Genomic DNA, 26,154 nt, shown 5'->3' on the forward strand with positions numbered 1-26,154 from the left:
GTGTAATATGGTTTTATAACTTTTAACACTTGAGTGAAATTTGCATGCAGCCATTACGTCTGAAATTTGCATGCAGCCATTACGTCTGAAATTTGCATGCAGCCATTACGTCTGGGGATGTAATAATGGCCATTTACCTGTATACAGTTCTTCAGGTTTTCTTTGGTGGGTTTCTCCTCTGCAAGTTTTGTTGCAAATCTGAGTCCTCTTCCATACATTTTATTTACCAGTGCATGCTTATAGGCAAATGGTAACACCTATAGTGTATAAAATAAGATTTTAAAGAAAAGCAAAGTCCAGTAGATGAAGATGCACCTGGGGTATATAAAGTTTATCTGCACACGTTCTCCTTGGATTTTACTGTGGCACTGTCAGACCCAGAAATGCGAGACACTTTCAGATCAAACTGATTGTAGGTATTGTAAAGTTACTCTAAGGTTTATCATTCATAATACTATTGGAGTTAGAGACCACAAACTCTAAACTCACAGCTCCAAATATTTTAAACAGACTGCTTTCTAACTGGAAGTTGAACTGAGCCCAGAATTCAGTTGTGTGTTTTTCCCAATGAACCAGAACCAAACCTGAATCTACAATCTCTTTCTTGCCTTGCACCAAACTGAAACCCAAACACCAAGAGTGAGAGGCTGTTCAAAGAGTAACTGGGCACTTGGGATATTCTTTTGTGGGATGGTGATGTGCCCTTTCTGCTCCACCTGTATTTGGAGAAACTATCTCCTAGAGAGCTGTCTGAAGAGAAGGAGCAGCAGTGGCAAAAGAAAATGGTAGGCAGTGCCTAGGGATGCTAGTCCTCTGCTGGTCAAGTGGAAGCTTGTTCACCCACAGGCTATTGTACAGGGACTAAATGTGGAGGATTACTGAAGTGAAGCTGGAAGCTTCTTGTGTTTCCTTGGCACTGCAGTTCCTCCTTGCTGCCATTCTACCATGTGTGCAGCATTTAGCTTTGAACCTCAATGAAATTGTTACTTTGAAGCCTTCTTGGATGGATTGGTCTACCAGTGGCCACTAACTGAGACTTAATTGGTCAGTTTTGCTTCTGCTAATATAACAAGTTGCTTATGGTAAATTGATGCAATAGCATAAATTCAGATTAAAAAACCTGAAAGGGTCCAGTGTCAGAAGGAAGAGGGATACCATGGAATTGCTTTGTATCACCAAGATCAATTGCAAGCTACATTGCAATGGATCCATGCAAGATCAATTGCATACTGTGCAGTGAGCCACACATCCAAAAGGGATGCGGGGTTGCTGATTCCATGGCACTCACCAGCCTGAGAGCACTCCCAGTGATGGCAGGGGAGGTTCTGTGCAAATGATGCTGTGTATTGTTGCTGCAGTATCCTACTCTCCCTGGGAATGGGGCGAGCAGGGTGCTGCAATAATGACAAACAGTGGCATTTGCATGGAGTCTCCCCTGCCATTGTTTTATTTGTTTAATAAAATTCAACGAATTCAAAGGCCAGGTTAAAACCACATTTGAAATTACAAGTTTTAAACTTTGCAAATAAAAAGTTAATAAAAAGCTAAAAACTGAGAACTAAAAGACAAAAAAACCCTCATTTATCATTTTAAATAAAAAGTTCTGCTGTTCCCCTCCCCACCTCCAATACCTTGGAGTCCATCAGGTCAGTCCATTTTGTCGTTTCCCAGAAAGTTTCTGTCAAGGAATCCAAGCTGCTCTCCTGGCTGTCATCTTTACTTTCCTCATCACTTGATACAGCCCCTTCTTGGGCCTGTAACTGCAGGATCTGGTCTGACAAGGCAATCCCTTTCCGACAGAGGGCATCTACTAATGTAGATTTCTGCTTTTCCATCTCACTAAGTTGGAAGCATACAAAAGAATAATTGCATTTACAGTGCAACAAAAACTTCTGTTAAGAGTTTTCATGGAGTACACTAAGTAGATCTAGTGGTCCCTCTAATTTTTCTCGTCTCTGTGCAGAATAAGTTTTGTTCTGGGCGGCAGTACCAAAGCACTGTGTGTGCACATGCATTCAGAGTGGGGGCCTTCCTAATTCAACCTGAGTGGGATCTCAAATTAACTGAGCGGACATCAGAAACTTGTGAGCGCACGCATGTGCACATGCCTTAGAGGGAACAGTGAGTAGCACATTAGCAACTGCAGTGCTAGTTGTATAAGTATTTCTCTCTGCAATTATTTCAGGTTTTTTTACACCACTGGTATATTAAATAGACCCATCTCCAACACCAAGACCATTTAAACCATGTCTGCACTATACAGAACAAGATGAAACAAAACACTGTGTATAGATGAAGAAACCATCATCCATGTCTTCCGCCCTCCATCAACATTTGGGGACACACAGTGAGCAGGAAACAAGCTGTGAGTCGCAAAGTAAGAACCGTTTCCTACTATCTTAGAACAGGCTTTACTCAGTTAAGTCTTAGATAGAACACTTAGAATTCTCACATGAAAGATGCACACACATCAAGTTCCCCCTAATATTACTAGTCCAGGTTCAAATTAAGCCCTAACTATGGGAAAATGCTTGATTAACAAGCAGAAGGTTGCCGGTTCGAATCCCCACTGGTACTTATATCAGGCAGCAGCAATATGGGAAGATGCTGAAAGGCATAATCTCATGGGCGGTGGCAATGGTAAACCCCTTCTGTATTCTACCAAAAGAAAACCACAGGGCTCTGTGGGCACCAGGAGTCAAAATCGACTTGACGGCACACTTTACCCTTTATTCACAATTAGGGCAGTTAGAATACCCCCAATTTGTTGAGTCTCAAGAGACGTTTTCTCCAGTTTAGGTCTGTGCAGACAGCAGAGATAAGAGGTCAGGAAGAGAGGTAGTTTCAGCTTGCTCCCCTCAGTGCTACCTCCCATAACCCAGAACTGCCATGCAATAGGCAAGCACATCTGACTCAGCTCCTGGGAATTCCCAGGCAGTTGAGACTAGTATACTGGATAATCAAGAAGTAGAAGGCAGCAGATACAAGGATTCAGCATCTCCAGAGATGCAGCCCTACAGAACTCAAGGACTGTCCAGCTTCAGTGGTGTTGCTCTGGCACAAACGCAGGTGCTTCCTGGGATTCATTTCCAAAGACCAAGTTTCTAGTCCAACAGCTGCCACCAAATCAGCCCCATTCAGCCCAATTCTTTCCTGGCTTAAAGGAGGTTGTTTTGGTGCCAGAAACCATGTAGCCCTTTTTTGAGGGCTATCTCCAGAGATAGCTCTGCAAGGACTTGGTAGCGGGGAGGTAAGCGCCAGTGGCAGTGCCACCGGTGGGAGTATGTGTGTGGGTGGTGAGAGGCACCTTCAAGGGTAAATTCGTATGTGCTTACCTCCGATACTGCCACACTTAAAAAGCTGCTCTAAGGAGTGGTGCGCCACCCTGCACCAACTGGAGTGGGGGATCGGCTCTGCCACTCATCTGGCATCCACATCATCCCATACCCCTTTTACTAGTAGAATATTGACTACTTTGTTATTTTATGACAGATACCAGGGAGAGGGGGAAGGGTTTGACGACCGATTTTCCAGCACAGATCATTGTTAACTGCAGCACTGAAGATGCATTTCAAGGTTGAATGTCATGTTTGCACTATAATGCAAAACCTCATTCCCACAGGAGAGACTTCTTAATCTTACCGTTCCATAAATTATTCTGAGCGTTTCAGCATTCAGGAGCAACTACGACATTCTGTGCAAAGCAACAGCAGAGTTAGGGACCGGTCAGGGCTGCTGCATAACGTGAAAGGCAGACCCAGATGTGTAATGTGACGAGACTGCTGCGGAATGACTTAACACAGCTTCCACGTAGTTCCACATGCTCTTTCCAATGGAAGTAGAACTGTGTAACTGTCCGGAAACCATTTTAAGTCCTTTTGCAGCTGCCCTGTCACACTGCATTTTCAGGGCTGCCTTTCACGTCATGCAATAGCTCCAACGCCAACATTCCTCTGTGCACAATGTTGGCCAATAGCTATAAAACCTTTCTCAGGTCTCAATTATTGAACGAAGACTGGCATACTAATCTTGTTGATAATCATTCCCAAATTCCATAAATCCCCAGCCTCCAATACCCAGTTTCACCTGACATCTAAGTTAGATGTATTGAATCAAAGCATTAACTGTCACTGGCCAATCTAACAAGAAGTTCAATGTATTTTAGGGCCACTAAATGCACACTTTACAGCAGGCTTCCTCAAACTGTGGCCCTCCAGATGTTGATGAACTACAACCCCCAGCATACCCAGCCACAATAAATTGTGGCTCGGGATGCTGGGAGTTGTAGTTCAGCAACATCTGGAGGGCCGCAGTTTGGGGAAGCCTGCTTTACAGGATTGTAAGAGCTTAAATGCATTCAACTTTGCTTTGGATTACAGCCACTGTTGAATTTTATTGTGAAAATAGACTTGCTTTAAATTAAGACTCAAGAGGGGACCAGCCTTAGTGCTGGCTGCAGTAATAAGATGCAAGAAACAAGTATTTACTGGTTAGGTACTTTTTTATAGTCGCAGCATCAGGCCTGGGATCAGTCTTCATAGCAAGAAAAATGGCAAGGGCTGTTAGATCAATATGTGAGATAACCATATTGGCAGCATCGATGATTTCAGGCAGTCTCTTCATTCGTTCCTAGTTGAAACACATACGGAGAAGTTTGACTTGACATTTTCTTACACATATGTTTAGGGATACAATGACCAGCAAACACGAACATGACTTTGTCTTTGTGATGCTTGTGTTTTAGAACCAAACACCACAACTCATGCCCCACAATTTAGAGGAAATGCCCATAGCAATGCAAAGACTTCCTCCTTGTGTCAACTTGCTTTTACTCTAATTTCCCAAATCAAGCTCCTGCTGAAATAATATGAACATTTAAGCAGTGTTCATTTTTAGCTTTAATGAAAGAAGACTCAAGGAGGGTTCCACAGTTTTGTATTCAAGTTGAACATTCTTCAATCAGAAAGCCAAAATTTTACTATTCCTGCAGCAAAAACTTAAGATTTAGAAGCCTTAATCTTTTCATTCATATATTAAAAAGAAAAATATATATGTTAAGACAAGTGGAATTCATGAAACAGAGGATAAAAAGAGAGGGGCCAGTTGAGATTTAGGGGCATCAGGAATAACAGGAAGCTAGGAGAAACAGAGACAGGTTACTATCCAACAATAAAAAACCAAGCCTTCCAATGGAAAAATGCCCATGATGACAACTGTGTGCCATGTTAACAGGTGCACTGTGGATGAAGAGAGAGCCTGAGAATCAGGTCTCAGTGTTTGCATCCCAAGCTCTGTGGTGGAAAATAAATGACTCCCTTCTGTCTTACATATACATGTGGACAAATGTGTTGGTACCCCTCCACGAAAAAGAGAAGAACCCACAACTGTCTCTGAAATAACTTGAAACTGACAAAAGTAATTGGCACCCATCATTGTTTATTCTACATTTAACAAAAGTCAGACTTTGCTTTAGTTTTGGTGCAACAGAATATTTCAAATAATAACACAAATGAAAATGGCATGGACAAAAATGATGGGACCCTTAACCTAATATTTTGTTACACAACCTTTAAGGCAATCACTGCAAACAGCGATTCCTGTAGCTCTCAATGAGGCTTCTGCACCTGTCAAAAGGTAGTTTGGCCCACTCTTCCTGAGCAAACTGCTCCAGCTATGTCAGGTTTGAAGGGTGCCTTCTTGTTTGAAACTTCTTGTTGAAACTGCATGTTTCAGTACTTTCCATAGATTCCACTCTGGCTTTTTGATAGCCTTTGCCTTTAATAGGCTTGTCTATAATTTTCTTTCTGATCTCCTCAGACAACTCTCTCCTTTGCTTTCTCTGGTTTATGTTCATTGTGGGACACACAATGATTCCAAACAGCAGAGTGACTACTTTTCTCCATTTCAATAGGCTGAATGACTGACTGCACGATTGGAGACATGTGTGATACTAATGAAAGAAAACAGCTAATTTGAAACATCACTCTAATCCAAATATTTATGATCTTTTCTTGGGGTACCAACAAATGTGTCCAGGCCACTTTAGAATATATTTGTAGAATAAACAAAACTATCTCTTTTCACACTTGCTTTGCTTTACTTGATGACATATCAAAGGCATGCAGGTATACATGAGACAATTGCTTTTCATTTAATCACTTTTCAGAAGGCATAAAACACTTTTTCAATGAGCTGTAAGGGTATCAACAAGTTTGTCCACGTGTGTACTCTGCTATGGGGCCTGTGGTGTTTCCCCAGGTGGTACTCATATGGGCTGCCATATGGGTTTCTCATATGGGTTTCTTATGAACTGTGCTTCATAAGTGCCCACAGAAGTCATCAGTTAATGACTTCTGTGGGCACTTATGAAGCACAGTTCATAAAACACCATGTTTAGACTAACAAGTGTATGGCTTTGTGGTTTTTGCCACCTCTGCGAGCAAGTTCTTACTTTAGAAGATTCTGAAATTCAGCAGCAAATGAATCAAATCATTCTCCTTATAGAATTGTAAGAGAAGAAATAGCCATGCCCACAAATAATTAACCTTGCCAAAGCAATGATCTGTACAAGTACAGATACTATGAACAAAAAGTGAGGCTTTCCAGTTCATAGCTCCAGACTGCCCAGAGAAATAAATTCAAGCCTATGGATCTGTAAAGAATTTCAAAGGAGAGAACTTCAGGGTGGAACAGTTTGGCTGAGAGTAGACTTAAAACTACAAGGCTTACTTTAAAAATAAATAAATGGATCACACCTTTTCAGAATCCAGCTGATGAAGTCGTGCAACATACAAGGGGAGATGATTAGGAAAAGCTTCCTTCAATTCATTATACATGTCACCGGTATCGAGCCTAAAGAGATATAATGGCAGTGAAAGTGACAGTTGAGCAGTTTCTGAGAGAGTGGAACAGAGATTCAGACTGCATTAATGTATCTCTTCATTCTATGAAGCACACAGTTTGACATTAGGGGAACTGCAGAAACTTACTTCGTCATCCACTGTATCTTCAGGTCTCTTAAAGCTTCAGCAAATTCTTCCTTTGCATCTTTTTCTTTCTCTAGCTCCTTGTCCTTGCTTCCATTTTTATTTTTTATTGGTGATGGGATCAGATGATAATGAACGGGAATCACATCCTAGGAGAAATATAGTATGCAACCCGGTCAAAAACAGAAATAGAATCTCATCTCTTAAATAGCATACCCTAAAGTAGCAAAAGGGAGCTGTAATCTACATAAATGCTTCCAGTATATTTTGAAGTCACAGAGGAATAGATTAGTTTCTATAATCAGATAATAGTTCAAATGAGCAGGCATATTCTTTTACATATTTGAAATTGTGATCCTAAATAATCAACCAGCAGACTTACATGAAAACTATTTTCATCACAGAGACATCAAAAGATTGGTTTAGATTGCATCCCTACTTGTTATGCAAATTACATACGTCCTCCTTTGTAGCTTTCTTGCTTTTTTAAAATAATAAAGTAGTGCATCAAACAGAGCTACCCAAAACAGCAACAATTAAAAATCCTGTTAGCATCAATGTAGTGAAATTTGATTCAGACAATTGGATAGGAAGTTAGGGAATACTGAGGGTGGGTGCAGGGGAGAGGAACAGATCAAGTGGAGGTAACAGTACATACATTTAACACTGTTGGACTTTACTAAAATAGGGTTTAATATATTTGCACAACTATTATGCTTTTGGAGAAGTTGATCACAAAGTGTTATAAAATTGACTCTCTTTATGCAGAATATATGCTACATGAAATAGACTAGCAGTCAACGGTGGTGTTTTAATCCATCCCCACCTGTTTTTGAACATTTCATTATTAACAAAGCACAGGGATCAATTAGACCTGATTAATAGTGTATTATCATGCATGCCCACATTATCAGGGGTGGGGGTCGGGTATCAGTGACCTCAGCATAATCTCAGCACAGTCTTATTCAACGATACAAGATCAGCTTTATGTATTTATTGGACTTATAACCCATCTGATGAAGAACATCTTCAGGTGATTTACATAAAAACACAACTGAAACCATTAAAACAAACAAAGTAAAAAAGCCTGGAGAAACAGGTATGTCTTAAGAGCTTTCTTAAAAGGGTAGCTAGATAAAGGGAAGCTCCTATTCTGTCAGGGAGCACATTCTAAGGTCCCGGGGCAGCCATGGAGAAGGCCCAGTTTTGAGTCACCAAACGAGCCAAGGAGAACTGCAACTGGACCTCTCCTGATGGTCTCAGCAGGTGACCTGGTTCATGATGAAGAAGGTGCTTTTCTTAAATACCATAAGCCCAAGCAGTTAAGGGCTGTATAGCTGCTAATAACCAGCACTTTGTATTTGGCCCAAAAACATATTGGCAGCCAAGGAAAGTCTTTTAAAATCTGAGCAATACAATCTCTCCAGGTTACTTGGGAGACCAACCTGGCTGCTGCATTCTGCACCGACTGCAGTTTCTGGATTACATACAAAGACAGCCCAACGTAAAGCACATTGCAGTAGTCAAGCCTGGATGTTACCAAAATATGCACCACTGCTTTGAGGTCATTTATCTCAAGAAATGGATGCAGTTGGCATCTCAGTCAAAGCTGATTAAAAAATCCTCCTGGTCACTGCCTCAACCTGAGAGACATCAGGGAGAGGTTCAGATTCAGGCGTACTCCCAAACTACGTACCTGTTCCTTTTAGGGGTGTGTAACCTCATCCAGGACAGGTAGATCTAAAACAATCTCTCAAGTTCTGACCCCCACCCCGCAATAAATACTTTTGTCTTACTTTGATTCAGTTTCAGTTCGTTATCCCTCATCCAGCCCTTTACTGCTTCCAGGCAGGCATTTAGGGAAGTTATGCCATTTCCTGATGAGAACTGACATGGAGAAATAGATTTGGGTGTCATCAGCATACTGATAGTACCCTGCACCAAATCCCCCGATGATCTTTCCCACTGGTTTTATGTTGATGTTAAAAAGCATTGGAGGATCCCTAACAGGCAGATCTGGAATCTCCTGAGAGGTAGGAAAGAAACCACTGTAAAACAGTGCCTCTCAATCTAAATTCTTTCAGACAACTCAGAAAGATACCATGGTTGAGGGCATCGAAAGCTGCAAAGAGGTCCCAAAAGAGCCACTTTTTATATTGATGCAGCAGTTAAAATATGAGGCATTCTATACCATGTTTTAGCAATTCACAGCCTTATTGTGAGTTGAGGGAAACTATGCATGAGTAAGGTATGTCTAGTCTGTATCAGGCCTCTGATACAGATTCCAGATACCATCCCTGTATAGCTGTACCTTTGTGATGTATTAAAAAAAACATTTTTACAGGTTTTACATTAGTTTTAAAAACTGAATCAAATGGCATCTAAACAACCCCAATATCCAATTACAATCTGCAAGCATAGAAATGCTAAACAATGTTGGACATTTGGTGAACTAGAGTTCTTCTAGAATACTACTACAAGATTTAGAAACTTAACCTTTGTATACATTGAACTTTGCCTATACAGATCACAGGTTGGGGCATTCTACCAAGTTCTATGGTCTGGTTCACCAACTGCCCCACAGTAGATTCCACCTGTGAGCTCTCTCCCAAATACAGAGCCTTCAGTGTTAACCAGACCAAGAGATATCACCCCACCTCCATTTCCTAAAATGCTTGTTTACCCATTACCATGACTGAAGAGTCAGGGTCAGACCAGTGCCTTCCTATTCAGATCACAGCAGCAGCAAGCCAAGAGAAACCTCCTTTCATTAGCACAGCAGTGTCCATAAAGAAACTCACTGGACTTTGTCATATGCACCATTTTGGCAATTTCTCATACTCAGCTACAAACATGTTCCTATCAATGTTTCCCTCTTGGATGGGCAGCCAATAAAAGAAACTCCTTGTCCACCAGAACTCCTCAGATCACAGAACACTCAGTGAAGACGTGCCCTTCATCCCATGGCTGACCCTAAACAGATGTCTCAAAGCACCAATCATAATAGCAGCACAATACAATATGTAACCCTACAAAAAAGTTGAAGAGGGGTTTGGGCAAGATGTAGAGTACAGTGTGGGCATCTGAGGAGTTGAACCTTTCATCCTGTCAGTGTTTATCTTCCAGTAATGGCTACTTCTATTCAAAACATCCCAGTGGGGGGGGGGGGAGAGCCGGAAAGAAGCTATTTCAAGAGAAGTACAGGCAAAAAAGAAGAAGAAGAAGAAGAAGAAAGGTCAGCTTCCTCCTCCTGTCTTTTAGAACTACCTCAACCGCACTGTGCTTTGTAGGGTCTTCACAGAAAGCTCATGTGGCGCACAGGTCGGCCATCACTATGTCAAGTTTGACATAGTGATCAACTCCAAATGAAGCACATTGCAAGATCATTACAGCACCAGATGGTCAGAGCAGAGCACAAGGCTCAGCAACCAGCAGTGTGCTAGATCTCAGAATGGTATTCTTACCATTTAAAAGCTGAGCTATTAAGCAACGACCATTATGCCACTACAAACAGCTGACAACACTACCACCAATGGATATAGAACAAGGTTCTGCTGCATATAATGGCAACAGGCAATATGCCAGGTTGCAGTACACAAGGACATTTGTGCACAGTGGTACCAACTACCAACTTCTGCTTAAATGAATAGGGAGAGCATACTATTTCCAGAAAGTGATGTGCAGTAGGTGGTGTTTTGTTTTTTGCACACAAGCCAGAATGCCAAGTGCTTGCTGCTTTGCTTTGGTTTTATAGTCTTTATGCCTGTGTTATGCATTCCCTGAAACACGCTGGTTTCCTTTCCTTCACTTGGCATAGGAAATGCCTTCTAATATAGGAGGGCCTGTTCTAACAAGAAGGAGGGAAGATCCTGAAGAAGGAGGGAAGATCCTGAATCACTATGTGCAGACTTTGCACTTGCAAATATGGAATCCGCTTATTTATTTATTTATTTATTTATTATTAATTTGATTTCTATACCACCCTTCCAAAAATGGCTCAGGGTGGTTTACACAGAGAAATAATAAATAAATAAGATGGATCCCTGTCCCCAAAGGGCTCACATTCGAAAAAAACCACAAGATAGACACCAGCAACAGTCACTGGAGGTATGTGCTGGGGGTGATATTTTATTTGACATTTTCTCTTTGACATTTTATTTGCAAGGATACAGTTACAGTAGTTTAATTCCATGAAAGAATTAATGTGAAAACCGTATGACCACAAGCAGAAGCAACTTGCAGTCTGCTAGGGTAGATAATAAGATTCTATTCCTCCCATACTACTTTCTAACATTTGAGAAGTATATAAAGCTGCTATCACTAGCCAATGGACAGCAGTAACAGGCGACATCCAGACTAACCCTGCTCTAATGTGCTATACAAGGTGTGCCATTTTTCAGTAATCTGCCCTTCCCCCTCTGTGTCTGCCTGTCTCTGAAACGGATGTCCCTGAGAGTTGGGCCTCGTGAAACTGTCCCTGAATTTCCCCCAGGAGGCTGCAGATGGAAGTGAATAAGACTGCTTAAGATCACACTTCTCTTCTGGGACAGAAAACCCAGCATGCCAGTACAGGGTTACTGTGGATATTGGCCACTATTTTCTTTTTCTAGTAAAGTACCGGGAGAACAGTAAATGTCTAATGCTTTAGACTTCTATCAGTCCTAAGCAAGCCAGCAGATAGTATTTCAGCACAATACGGCTACAAGCATAATGTTTTATTGGTGGCTACAATGTCCACAAGAGTCAGTAACCTAGGGCCAGTTTGGAAGATACATCTGACAGGCCGCAGAGAATCAGGGACCTGAGGGTAGACATCCTGTTTGTCCTCCCTAAGTGAGGGCAGACCAATCAGATATCAGAATTAACCCATAGTTATATGTAGATCTGCCATTTCTTCCAATTTTCCCAAAGCAAAGTGGTTCTAAACCATTGCTCGAGTCCAACCCTGCCCCCCACCCAGTACCTCCAACTTAACTGGATTCAACCTCAGTTTATCCCTCATCCAGTCCATTACTGCCTCCTGGCAGGCATTTAGGTAAGTTATGTCATTCCCTGATGAAGCTGATATGGAGAAATAGATCTGAGTGTCTAGTGGCAGATAATTTTATTTCTGCATTTATACTCCCTGCCCCCACAGTGTTCTCTTCAGAGCTTTCAATGCATACCATTCACTATAAGTAGCAAACAAGAGACACTCATTAACAGAGATCTCTCACAGAGAATGAATATATTTTCTAGAAATATAAACAGGCTGCTCATCTGTGACTGATCCTTTGGTGGCCTAGTATAATTCATAACATAGGACTTTGTGCCTGTGCAGTAGGCACTGCAAAAGGATAAGTTAGCTCCTTGAAGCACTGTGAAGCCTTGCCCTTCGTGTGCAGAGCGCACTAAGCACCAGAACGATGTTTCCCCCAGTTCCTGAATGGAAGACATTGAGTTGAAGCTTCATCAGAAGAGACTGGAAATGAAAGAAGGTAAGAGCACCCAATGAGTGGAGATGCCGGGTAGGTGGTATGGATGATACCAGGCCACCAAAGACCATGTTACAGATGAGCAACCTGATTATCTCTGTGGTGGCCCAGTATCATTCCCAACACTGGGTGAGTAGCTAGCTCCCAAGAGAAAGGAGGGAGGATTTAAAGAAACGTCTTTAGGACAGAATGCCCAAAACCAGCCTCAGAGCAGATGTAAGAGGCATAGTGTTTAATAAAGGGTTGTTTGGAAGACCAGTAGCAGCCTTTTAGATTTCAGTGAAGCTAACTCTGGAGGTGAGCAGCTGAAGTAGCCATTGCCCTTGTGGAATGAGCCTTGATAGCAGAAATCAGCAAAGTCCTTGTTTCTCACAAAAGAATAAGATAGCTTGAACCAACCATTCAGACAATCAATGCCTGGAGACTGGTTGGTCTCAAAAAGTCTGTTAGTCTTTAGTGCGGGCCATGTAAAACAAAAGAGGTCTTTGAACATCCAAGAAATGCAAGGAACAATCAAGGGGTAACACTGGCTTAGAGGAAAAAAAGGTGAGCAAGGCAATGCCTTGGTTAATATGGAAATCTGACACAATCTTAGGTAGGAAGGAGAGTTTGGTACACATCACCACCTTATTCAGATAAAAGGTAGTATAAGAGACATCAACTCTCAAAGCAGTGAGTTTGCTAACCCTTTTTGCTGTTGTGATGGCGATGAGGAATATGGTCTTGAAAGTGAGTAACTTGAGGGAGACCAAAGATTAGGGTTCAAAGGGATCTTCTGTGAGCAAATATTCACTCCAGGGTTCTACAGGTTGTCTTGACTGTGGGGAAAAGGTTGTTCAGGCGCTTCAGGAATTGCTTGCAGTCTGGGTGAGAGAAAACAGATGTTGAGCCCCAACCAGGGTGCATAGCAGATAGGGCTAACATACATACTTTGATAGAAGAATTAGACAGACCAATCTGCTTGATAGAAGTGAGGTAAAGCAATTTTTGACAAAGACTGTGGTGGGATTGAAGCCTTTGGACCGAGCATAAATAAAAAAAGTTACCATCTACAGCTGTAATTATGCCTAGTGGAGGTCTTCCTTTCATGAGGAAAGATATTATCAAAAAGTTCAGCCTCCACGCTGTCATATTCAGGGTCCAGAGACTATGGTGAAGCACCCAACCGTAGTTCTGTTGGAGGTGCGGACAGTGCCCAAGACAATGGTGGGAGCAATGAGACAAATGGAATAGGAGAAGAAATCAGGGCTGCCTCAGCCACCATGGTGTGAGTAGAATGCATTTCGTCCCCTGAAGTAATATTCTGCTCATGACTCTGGATAGGAGCAGGAAGAGGTAGAAAAATTTCCCCGTCCAAGGAATATGGAAAGCATCTCCCAGAGACCCCATACCCACTGTAGCTCTTGAACAATAAAGAGGACATTTCTTGTTCTCCTGGGTGGCAAAGAGGTCCAACTTTGGGAGTCTCCCACTGTTGGAGAGAAAAGAGAGGACATTGTCATGAAGTTCCCACTCATGCTGGCAAGAAGTGCTGGTTCATCTGCTGAGGCTGTCTGATAAAGTGTTGTCAGTACCCTTTATATGCAGAGCCAGAGGGTGGATTCGGTGGCGAATGCACCAGTCTTGTATCTGAATGGCAAGATTGCACATGGACTTGGTGACCATGGTTAAAGAATGGTACTGTCCGGCATCACCTGGACTGTTTTGCCAGACAAGAGAGATAGAAAAGACTTTAAAGCCAGGAAGACCATCATATGTTGGAGGAAAATGATGTGCAGGGATGCCTGCTAATGGTTTCAAAGGCATCATGCATGAAGGCCCACAAAGTGGGCACCCTAGCCTATCAAAGAGGCATCTGTTGTGACAGAAATTAAGGGCATAGTTGGTTTGAAGGATAGGGTGGTGCTGAAGTTCTCCAGCAGAGTCCACCAAAGAAGATAGTCCAAGACAGGCCTGGGAATTAGCAGTTGGAGACCCTGGTCATCTACATTCAGTTGGAACACAGAGAGTAGCCATAGCTGTAGGTGACACATATGCAGGCTTGTGTATACCATCGTTGACATACAAGAGGCCATGAAGCACTGTGCAAATTGAGCAGTCTGTTGAATTGGAGCATAAGCAGTAAACAGTATTCCAGATTGTCAGTTGGAAATCAAAGGACAAATGCGTGCTTGAGGCTCACAGCAAGTACAGGTACTATGTAAGGAAGGGAGTGTTGGGTGGACAAGTTTGTCTTCTTCCAGTTGATCTGGATGCCCAGGGTGTCCAATAGAGACAGAACTTCAGCAATATGGTCCAAAAGAAGATGACCTGTCGTGTGAGGAGAGTAGCCAATTGTATAAAAAGGGACGTTGGATATACCTCAAGTTCACAAATGGTCAATTATTGCATTCATGTATTTCATGAGCATGTGAGGAGCCATGGACAAATGGTGTAATGAAAAACCTGATCCTCATGGTGAACCATAGATATTTCTGGTGGCACTGGCAGATGGAGATGTAAAAATAGGTGTCCTTCAGGTCTAGAGTGGTGAATCACTCTTCTCCGGATAGCAGGGGAAGAAGGTGCTGTAATGTCAGCAACCAAAAATTCCTGGTCTGTAGAAATGTGTTCAGGGAGAAGAGGTCTGGAATAGGACGTAGGCCGCCATCTTTTTTCAGAACTTGAAAGTATTGGAAGTAAAACCCTGCCCATTGGGTCTCTGGTGATAATGGTCTTTTGGATAAAAGTTCTTGTACCTCTGCTCAAAGTGTAGGAGTTGCAGAAGTATATTTTATTCCCAGGAAGGGAGGTAAAGTAAGGAACTCTATGGCGTAGCCAGTGGAGAATATACTTAGCACCTAGGCATCAGAGGTGATAAGATCCCAGGATACTAAGTAGGGGGTGAACTGAACAGAGGAAGAAGCAAGAGCCATGGGCAAGGGTTCTGCTTAGAGGCGTCTGGGCCTACGGGCTTCGGAATTTGCTTTGTGCGTTGGTAAGAATGGTCGCCTTTGGCCTTGAGGGTAAGAATGACAGTAGTCCCTGCATTCTGAATGACTGTAGGGAACCGTAGACAGAACCACTGGGAGTAGCAGCAAGGTTTAGAAGTAGAAGTGAAATTCTAGGCAGTAAACCTGGACTTCTTTGTGCACTTCATCACATCATCCATTTCAGTGCTGAAAAGGCCTTTGGGATCAAAGGACAAATATTTGATTTTGTCCCGCATATCCTGCTGGAGTGAGGATGAATGAAGCTGGGCAAGTCTTTGCAACGAAATGACACTGGCCAACATATGAGACTCAGTCTTGGTGAGATGTTTGGCCGTACTGAGGGACTGGTTCTTAGAGAGAAGCTCTTTGAGTCATGCTTGTAAGAATACAGGAGCATTCTCCATGTCGGTCAGTCAGTCTTTATTATGGTCTTTGACCAGTATCAAAACATCTAACACAAATGTAAAATTTAAAACATAGCCGTATTGGATCTAACCGCCATTTTGGAAGGGCGGTATATAAATCTAATATAAATAAATAAATAAATAAATAAATAAATAAATAAGTGAGCAAATCATGTCAAATTTGTATTGCAGAACAGAATTTTGCAACTGTGTATGTGATAGATGGATTTGCATCTGTTAACAAATATCTGACATAGAATTCGTCCTGTCAGGATATGTAAAACTAGGTCAATTAACCAACTCCCAAGACCTATATAAAAGACACATCGCAGGAACACATGTGCAACTGACTCGATCTCCTCAGAGTTACAGGGGCAATATCTTGGCTCAAATGGAATTCTGCTATATTTCTGCATGTCCGTTTTAAAGCCGCCGCCCCCACCCCCCGAAGGAAGAATGGAATTTGGCCATACTTGCCATGTAATTTGAGATCTTCATGCAGAGGGAGGAAGATGAATAGATCTTAATCCCATGAAGTCCAACTCCCTGCCCTCCTTATCAACACAAGCCAAATGTTTACCCAGTTTGGAAGAGAGCACACAGTCCATGACTAAAGAGTTTGGAGGAGGTTTTGGTAGGTGACTTCAGCTTCAGCCCAAGAATCTTCACCATCTCAGAGACCTGAATCCTGTAAGACTTGGGTCTCTTCGGCAGGAAAGTCCAAAGGGTTGTTCAGGACATTATCACAGGGCGATGCTCCTGAGGGAGTTTCTGTGATAGTGGAATCATCATCAGATTCAAAGGCTGAGACATAATCCTCATCCGAGAGCCATCTGTTTGGGAGCATCTTGAGTGATGATGGTGCAGCAGGGTACTCAGGCAGAAGAGGAGTATGGGATGGAGGAGCAGGCGGAGGAAGTGTAATGGCAGGCTGGGAGGTTGAGGATCCATGGGGCGCATGAAGGGAAAGGATCCAGAGACCTGCCCTTGAGATGCAGTGGGAGATTAATTTTTTTGACTTCCATATATGAAATTCCTCATAATCATAAGGAAGCGGAGTGACCATATATTGGGTCCCGAAAACTTCCTATCCTACATTCAATATGGAAAATGAATTGTTAAGGAGAAGCAAAGTGGTTCCTTTCACAGAGAAGGAAGATGAGAAGGAGAGGCAACAGGTGTCAACTTGGCAGGTGAAGCAGACGGTATCTTTGGCATTCGTTCCAACATTGGACCCGTCTTCAATATTTAGTCCATGTAGAGAAAATCCTTTGAAGGCTGATCCCAACCAAGTCAAAAGGAGAGCCCAAGATAGAACCAAAGTCTGGCATCAGAGGAAAATCCCTTGATGCCATCAACATAAACCCAGTATCAAAGAAGGACGAAGGGCTTGGTCAATGATAGCAATAGCAATAGCACTTACATTTATATACCGCTCTATAGCCGGAGCTCTCTAAGTGGTTTACAATGACTTAGCATATTGCCCCCAACATTCTGGGTACTCATTTTACCGACCTCGGAAGGATGGAAGACTGAGTCAACCTTGAGCCCCTGGTCAGGATCGAACTTGTAACCTTCTGGTTACAGGGCGGCAGTTTTTACCACTGTGCCACCAGGGGCTCTGATGGCAGCAGAGTTGGACGTGGAGCAGGATGGACCATAGAGATCAATGCCAAAGTTGGAGCACCGAAGGACATTGATGTTTGAGTCTTCAAGACACTATGTTGACAGCGGTGCAGAAGATCTCTCGACAATTTCAGGAGAAGACGATGACGGTTTTGAACCAATGACTTGGACACAGCAAAAGGCATCAGCAGTACCGACAAAGGTAATGGACGCTGTGACACAGAAGACAGCATAGATGTGGAGAAACGTTTGACAGTAGTCTATGTCCAAGCAGAAGGTGTTGAAACTAGAAGCGAGAGTGGCACAGCTAACAGAGGAGCCTATTTGGCCGATGTCAACGCAGCAGAAGGCGGGGTCGACATCGAAGCAGAAAACACCAACAGTGCTTTTGGGCGTTTTGGGGTTGTCCAAGTTTGGTTTCCTCCTGTTTTTGCTTCTCCTGGTGGGACTCTTTAGAGAGATCCTGTGGCTTCTCTCTAAAGAGCACTGGAGGAAGACTTGGGTGGAGTTTTAGGAGTCGAACTCTGCTTCTAAAGTGCTGACAAAAGTGTTGACGGCATCGGGGTTGGCAGGTGCAAGGTGGTCTTGTGCAATGCAACTCCTGACTTCTCTGGGTCTGTTTTAGACAAATTTTACAGGAGCAGACAATATGGTCCTCTCCTAGGCACAGAAGGCACAAATCATGCTGGTCAGATGAGGACAAAATGGCAAGAAGAATACTTCTTAAAAGGTCTTTCTTGAGTCCAACAGACTGGAAGCAAACAACCCAAATGTAAGGCAAATTCCAAGTCAGAAGCAGTCTGAAACTCCAAAGCCAGAAAATCAAGCAGACAAATCCAAACACTAGGCAAAAAATGAAGTAAAACACATTCCAGAAGACCCCAAAGCCGAATCAATTTATTCAATCGTTTCTTCTAGGAACCAAGGAACAAATCCCTGAGGAAGTGTACACAATGGTGGATGGAAAGGAACTGAGGGAAACAGCACTTTGGCACCAAGCGCTCCTGTCAGGTTGTTGCTTCAGAGCACTATGAGGAGTTGATGAATCCTTCCGTGGTGGCTACCTTGCAGGTGCAGAGCCTAATGCTGGGAGTCATACCAGGCCACCAAAAAGATCAGTATTTTCCAGGAAACCTAGACCTCTGCAAAAAATGCACACACTTTGCTCAGCTTGGATAGTACGTTTTATTTACCAAGAAGATACAAAAACATAAACTACCACTAAAGTATAGTGCCTTTTCAGCTACAGGTTGAGTATCCCTTATCCGGACTGCGTGGGACCAGGAGTGTTCCAGATTTTGGACTTTTCCAGATTTTGGAATATTTGCATAATGAGATATCTTGGGCATGGAATCCAACCAAGTCTAAACATGAAAGGTTACTGTATTTTTTATTTTCTCTCTCAGGCTGGAAGTCTCTCTTCTCCACCCTGCTTCCTTGCTCCTTCCTGCCTCCATTATGGCCCTTTTATTTGCATGGCAAGACCCTCCAGAGTGCTTCACAGAGTGCTGAGAGGAGCTCGGCTACCCACCCTGCAGGCCCACTGTGGGCCGCCCGTGACACCGCCACAGAGCCAGTGTTTGCCAGCGCCCTTTTCCCCCTGGCTGGAGGAAGGCCTCCGGAGCATGTGGACACCACCGATCAGCGGCATCCAGGAGAAGCAAAGGCCGCAGGCCTATTGTGGAGAAGGCGGGGAAGCACGCTTCTGCTTTCCCCAGCTACCTCTCGCCAGCCACCAACAACAGAGAAACCAGCATACCCACAACCCCTGCACGCCTAAGTAAGTTTTGACTGCATGTTTAAAAGCAGCAAAATTGGGAATCTGCAAGCGAGTGAGCTGAGGCGTTTTGTTTTTGTTACGGCATGATGTCGGGATTTTGGATGTTTGGATAAGGGATACTCAACTTGTATAAGCTTAAAATGAATATGGTCTAGTTTACTAAAGCAGTCTGATTTGAATTATATTGAACCTATATAATTCTCAATATACTTGGAAAAAGTGCAGATCCAAGTGTTTGTTTAGAGTGCCTGCCAGACAATGCAAAGCAGGAGTTGTGTTCTCAGCTCCACAAATCATGTGGCCTGCATACCTTGTGCTGATTTGAGGACTATTCCATTTTTTAAAAAGGTACATATGCTTTGATATTTATGCCTGCAGAATGCTTTATCCTTTCAATGGCTAATTCTAGTTTATGAACAGTTATTTCATATTAGCAGGCATCTGCCTTAACTTGTGAGAAAAATTTCTATACAGAGATTTGAAACCGCATAGCTAACTTTTTTTCTCCACTGTGAGAACTGATTTTATAGTGCTTTTTGAATAGCCAATAGCTTTTTGAATAGCCAAAGCACCTCTGAAAACCTTACATACAAATCTCTGTCATCCAGTTCATAAGTTAGCTTTCATTACCATTTATATGTATATGTTTTATTTAGTCTGTTCATTGGTCATGGGGGTCAGTTAACTCAAGCAATGATATAGTAATACAAAGGCCTAAGCTGTGTTAGCACTTGGCTTAGCCCTTTGACCTATGAATCCTTGCTACACAGGGAATACGAACTCCATTTATGGAGGTGTCATAAGAAATTGAAGATTCCTGCCTACACTAAGGGCTCTGTCTTATTCCAATGCAGTTAAATTAATGCTTCCTGTTTCTAATGGAATGTGGCCAATTGAGTAGTGATCGATTCCATGCAGACAGGACTTCCCTCACAAGGGAAGTGAGGAGCAAAGTAATTTCCCCTCACTGTATCATAGTCCTGAACTAAAATGGTGGCTTTCAAATGTACATCAAATGACAGCCATGAGTCACTCAACCTCTCTTGGCCTCACTCAACCAACCAAGCAGCAAGGTTTGAGGGGGTTTTCCTGTTGAAGTGTATGTAGATGAAGGAGAAATTTCTTCAGCACAAAAAGGGTTCTGTAATGCTGAAGTGTTAGGGCAATTATTTCTAAAAGGCACCATCACTGAATTGTCTGCAAATCCACACCCTTACTAAAAAGACAAAGCTAAACCAATAATGCTTTACTATTTAAAGCTGCTCAAAGGTAAAGCATGGTTCAGTGAAATGTACTGACAGACAACGGAGGACAAAGAAAATACTTTTAAGTCATATGCAAAAAGACTTAAGTACATCTTTCAAAAACTGACATTCAGTACCTTTTTATACTTTCCTTGTCGCTTTGCTGCAGACTGCCCCTGGGAGTTAGAACAACATACTGTAAGAAAACATGCACAAACTCTACAGAATGGTGACACCTCTTCCTATTAAGTTTTTGTTCCCCACCGAGTGATTTTAAACTCAGTGTCTCATTTCTAGTAAAGCATGCTTGTAAAGTGCATTATTTTAGCATATTAATAACTAATGTATTCCTATGTATACAAATTTGTTCCTTTTATGGAAGCAGACAAGTGTTAAAACCAGGGCACTAATTAAATTAAGCTTTTGACTTAAAGACAACAATAAAGTTAATGCAGCTATCAATATTTATAGCGAGTTAATGAAATTCTTAACTTATTCCCCACCTCCCAAATTCATGCTCACTGAACAAAATGAAACAGCCTGCTTTCTGTCTCCCAAGGGTATTTTGAACACACTGCTGGTTGCGGTAAGAATGCAACACTCTTGACAATACATCTTGCAACCTCGCCCAATCACAGTAGAGCATGCCTGCTTGAAGATCTCTTCTCAAATGTTCTAGACATCAAGTGCTTTGGCTATTCTGTGCCAGGTGGGGTTTTGGGTTTTTTGTTGTTTTTTTAAGGAGTATTGACCTGCTTATATCTACTACATTATACCCTACTGCTCAGTCACCACCCTTACTGCATACACCATCGTGCCCTATTAGAATTGTTCAATTCCTTTGGCAACAAACCCAGACAGAAGTTATACATGCAAAAGCGCTATTACCACTGAACTTCCAGGTGGAAATGCAGGGTCTCCACACTCCCTGGGAGCCCTCAGATGTGCCACCAACCTGCACTGCACCGGGCGGCTGAGCATGACTGTGACCTCTGCTCTAGAGACAGAGTGGGGAGTAAGGAAAGAAATATGTGGATGTGAATAAGTTAAGTTGCGCGTTGAAATGTTTCTGCTAGTGTGTGTGTGTGTGTGTGTGTGTGTGTGCATACGCGCGCGCACACGCACACACACACTCTCACTCACACACTTTATATTCTTACATTCTTGTGAGGTTGGTTGCTGTTTGTGCCCTCAAAAACCCATGTTAAAAATAATGCCTGTGTTATCACCGTGTGTGTGTGTGTAGGGGGATGATGCTTAACATGCTGGGGCAGGGGGGAGCGGGCAGGCTCCAAGATTACCTAGGTGCACCTCTGCATACATAAACATAGAGCAATCCATAAGCCACCGGTTTAGGCAAACAAATGTACATCGAGTTAAATCTCTTCAAATACGCAATTTAATAGCTTATAAGCAAGCTTGAGAACAACTTGCCTGGCCTGAAAGCTACCACTAATCACCCGGCGTGAGAAGACAAGTAGTGTGTTGAAAAAGATCTTGCTAGCACCTTTTCAAAGACATGTTAGGCTCTGACCCATTTTTCCTCCTGGCTGCACCACACCAAAGAGGGATGTCTAAGCAATCACTTCACATTGCTAAGGTATTTTGAGCCCAGGAGAAAATAAGGAGCTCTGAGCAATTTCACTACTGAAGCCTCGATCAACTACAACCATCATTTCCCACCTATGCAATCAGGTGAAAGTTAAACTGCAGTGTAATTACAGAGCATTCTAAGGGCAGCAGTGGCTCAACTGGCGCAGTGATTTAGAAGCTTCTTCTACAGCCTCTATGGATTGGGGGCGGGGGGGATGTGGTCAGGTGGATGGCCGGTACAATTGGCAAGTGGTTCCAAACATTCACCATTACCACCCACCCACCCAATGCAGTCAGACCTTTTGCAGAGCAAAACCAAAGTCCAATGTTAAATTGGATAACTTGACAGATACTTGGCCCGGCTGCTCTTCCAGCTCTCGCTGGGTGTTTGATAGACTATCTGGAAGGCAGACAAAAAGTTAGCTAAAAGCTGCCGTTTCCAAATCACATCAATTATATTAAGCTAAGCTCCATAAAAACTCAATTTTCAGCCACATTTTCTAAAATCCAATTTGTTTAAATTGACCTAGATAACCCTTTAGGATGGAGAGATTTATAAAGATACTTGAGAAATGTCCTCTAATCTGTTCAGCTTTAAAAGATTTTTAAGAGCAAATGAACTGAGGAAATCCTTCAAAAATGTGGTATGAACAAACATGAAAACTGCTTAGCCTTTTGTAACCACCCAGCACTACTGCTGCACTACAAGTTCATTTAATTTGCCACTGAAATTTATAAAATTTGCTCAATGGCAATGCTGACTGGGGATCGTCTTGCATCCTGAAAATCCATTCAAAACAGAAATATTGTTCTCCTTATTCTCTGCATGGCAAATCACTGGCCAATTTCCTAATGAAGCACTGGTGCAACGGGAGAAGTACTGGTGCTTCTGAAAAGTTAAACTCAACTTGACTGCTGGATCAGTGTGGGGGTAAATTTTGACAGCCTCCCCTTCCTCAGGAAGTTCTCTGTGACACCGAAAAATACACCCCTGAGGGTCACTTAGTTCTCAGGGACATATTTTTGGATGACACAGAGATTCCAGGTGAAAGGGAGGTTGTTGAAATTGCGCTACCCCACCCCTCTAAACACACTATCCTAGTTTGAATGTCAGCCACTTTTTAGAGCTTCATATTTAATAAAGGACTGATCTCATGCCAGTTGAGCATCAAACAAAGTTATCTCTGAGACTGACAACCTGGTCAGTCAATAAATTCTAGATAAGATGAAAAAATACGGTTTTGCAGTCTATGAGTAACAGCCTGTTTTAATGGAAGCATACTTTAAAATAGGGTGAATCACAAAATACGTTTAACAGTAAACTGCAACAAAACTCAAAATACAGAAAAAGTTGCATAAAATTGTATTTCATAGTTTACAAGCTGCTCGGTGTTGAGAATGTTTTGACAATGTAGAAACAGTTGCTTCTATAGTATTTCAAAGTAGTGGAAGTTATTGCAAAAGTTTAGCTAAAGCACAAGTGCAAAATGAAAAGGAAGGATCAAGCTGTATAAAAATAACTTCTGGCATTTGACATTAGAACTGTGTTTTTGTTTTTTTAAAAAAGAAGAAGTCTAATCCTCCCAGGACCCGAATCGCTATACAATAAGAAATATTCAGACAAGAAAGTTAACCATTCAAAATGGCAGCTTTCTAAAAATTGTGAGCTTAGTGATGTTTTACTCACCGCTTTTTTTCCAAGTTCTGTCTTTGAAAGTGTCAGTGATCCTGCAAGATAACACCCTGAGCCTGCTCCTTTAGGTACTCTAAGGAAAATTCAGAACAAGATAAAAGTTGCAGGCTATGAAGTCCACATTTAATACAAAATGACACACACAAAAAATCCAAGCGCATTGTTAAGCAAATATTTCCAAGGATAATTCTGAATCTCCAAAACTAAAAGCTGTAGCTTTTTTCCATATATGGCCTTGGGGAAACGCACTTTTTCCCTGAGCCTTCCCATTTTTAGCCACCACTATGAAGTATGGAAACTATTTTTATTACCCAGTTTTCAAGGTTCAGAACAGTTTGCAACATATAGCGTTATACACTGTACGCTGAAAAACAGGACATGCACTACTTACTTGTCATCTGGCAAAGATGTAACAAAGAAGGGCTGGCTATGTTTCGGTGGCAGAGACATACTGTTTGCTTTTTTCTTCCCTAAGAGAGCTTGACTGTGGTTTTCATAAATATCTAAACCTAGAGCAGTAGACAGTCTGTGAGAGACAATAAATGGAAGATCTTTGATCCGATCCAGTTCACTGTTTTGCTCGTGACGAATTTGTAGTCGAACAGTATAATCTCCTTTCTCCAGTTTCATGGAATACTAGCAGGAAAAGAGCCAAAATTCAAACATTTTGCAAAGTGAATACTATACTTCCTGAAACACTGTAGTTTTAAGTTAGCTTGGAGAAGGAATATAGTGTTTCCTCCAAGGATTAGCTACGCAGTCAAAGATGACAGAACTTATTCCATAGCATTGTAGCTCTACAGTATGAGCAGCATTGTTTCTTGATAATCCATTATATCATCATTTCATTTGAGATCTTTGATAGAGGATGTGTGGTCACTGCAGTGAACAATTTGTTCTATTGCTACATTAGCTAATTTAGAGCTTGATCACTATGTGAGTTACATATCCAAATTGCATACAATTGGATAGGGTTTAAGACAATACTGCTAGCCCACCCCCCCCACCTTTAAAAACTGAACTTCGCCGCTTTTGAAAAAATACTGAATAGTTTTGTCATTCATATTATGCATATAAAGTTAGTCACTGAAATCTACAGGTTTTGCACCTAATTCGTATTCATAAGAAATGTCTCAGAACAAGTATAACCATTTTGATCAGCACATGGGCAGGTATCCTCCTTGTAATTTCAAGATAGCTTAGTTAATATTGGTTCTTAACACCCCATCTTCCCCTATGCCCAGTCAGGGAAGGAACTGTGCTTTCTGGACAATTGATCCCCCCACCCCATGACTACTGCTTATAAGCTTTCTTAGGGCATTTAAAAAGCAGGTACACAAGTACCGCATCCTGAGAGTATTTCTGTAATGACCTGCCTTGGCCAACTGCCCAGCAGCTGTGAAAATCACTCTTTTCAGAGGGGAAGGGAGAGTCGACAGACAGGAACAGAGATGGAGAGTAGTCACAAACGATGCCAGAAGTCAACACCAGGAATTCCACAGGATAAGGGGTAAACACGATTTGTGGTCAGTCTCAATAAACAGGTTCAGATTGCAAGGTCAAGGTTGCTCATGGTACAGCTGGTCACCACCGACATTATTTCCAGCGCAGACCCAGCTTTCAGGCTGCTCTAAATAGGCAGTGCGCTTAAAGTCTGGCCCATCATGCAGCTGAGCCTTGTCAGGCGACCAGGTCAGAACACCTGTTCCTTCTGGCCAGCCTCTACAACCTATGGTGTTCGTCCTTCAGACTGTACTGTGGCCAAATGTCGCTGCTGGGGATCTGGGGCAGGCACCTTGACTTCAGTGGCCTCGGGAGCTTCATCCGGAAAAGGGAGGAAAGGAGGAAAAGGGGCTTGCAAGCCTTTCAGCTCTGGCTCTGCTGAGTCAACCAGAGTTTCAGCCTGCTCCGGGCCTTCATCTGAGGAATCCTCCTCCACGACCCCCATGGGAGTCATCACAATTTCCACAAGTCTTGCTCCTGCAGTGAAGCGCTACCTGCTCACTTGTCCATCCTTACAGCCTCCCAGTTACAGAAGTAAGTCTGTCCATGGTTATAGAGTTTAAAAAGAGAAACCTATAAATGGACAATGGGCAGGTGGAGCTTCTGAATGAGGGCTTGTGGGAATGCTCTTAGGATAATGTATGGAACTAGAGCATCCCGGCTATTTTAAATATCTAAAATGGGGCTATTTGTGTGGACTTCCATCAGGGAAGTCGGAGTCCTTATTCCCTTCCCACCTCATACTGGCGGACAGGAGAATCAATGCCATATGGGGTCTTCCTGCTCAAAATAGATATTGATGGATACCTTCAATATGGTGGCTGAAGTTTTCAAGGGACACTTTAGTCTCATTGGTAGCACACTAACATAGGAAAGTTG

At 42.4% G+C, this 26,154-nt stretch overlaps 1 protein-coding gene across 4 annotated transcripts in view; it reads right to left on the bottom strand.

The window, feature by feature from the left end:
* TPP2 (tripeptidyl peptidase 2) overlaps positions 1–26,154 on the bottom strand; it is a 61,878-nt gene that overhangs the window by 1,070 nt on the left and 34,654 nt on the right. Inside the window, exons 22-29 of one of the 4 annotated variants that reach the window (XM_053308620.1) lie at positions 24,164–24,408; positions 23,767–23,845; positions 20,624–20,662; positions 6,990–7,135; positions 6,756–6,852; positions 4,499–4,629; positions 1,632–1,839; positions 138–257 (exon numbers count right to left, since the gene is read on the bottom strand). In XM_053308620.1, the coding sequence (XP_053164595.1) occupies positions 138–257; positions 1,632–1,839; positions 4,499–4,629; positions 6,756–6,852; positions 6,990–7,135; positions 20,624–20,662; positions 23,767–23,845; positions 24,164–24,408 (1,065 nt within the window). Of the gene's footprint in view, positions 1–137; positions 258–1,631; positions 1,840–4,487; positions 4,630–6,755; positions 6,853–6,989; positions 7,136–8,782; positions 8,874–20,623; positions 20,663–23,766; positions 23,846–24,163; positions 24,409–26,154 lie in introns of those variants that run through there. The other 3 variants (XM_053308621.1, XM_053308622.1, XR_008319301.1) reach the window with 3 other exon arrangements.

Source organism: Hemicordylus capensis, chromosome 3 (assembly GCF_027244095.1).
Source record: "Hemicordylus capensis ecotype Gifberg chromosome 3, rHemCap1.1.pri, whole genome shotgun sequence".
NCBI classification, from domain to species: Eukaryota; Metazoa; Chordata; class Lepidosauria; order Squamata; family Cordylidae; genus Hemicordylus; species Hemicordylus capensis.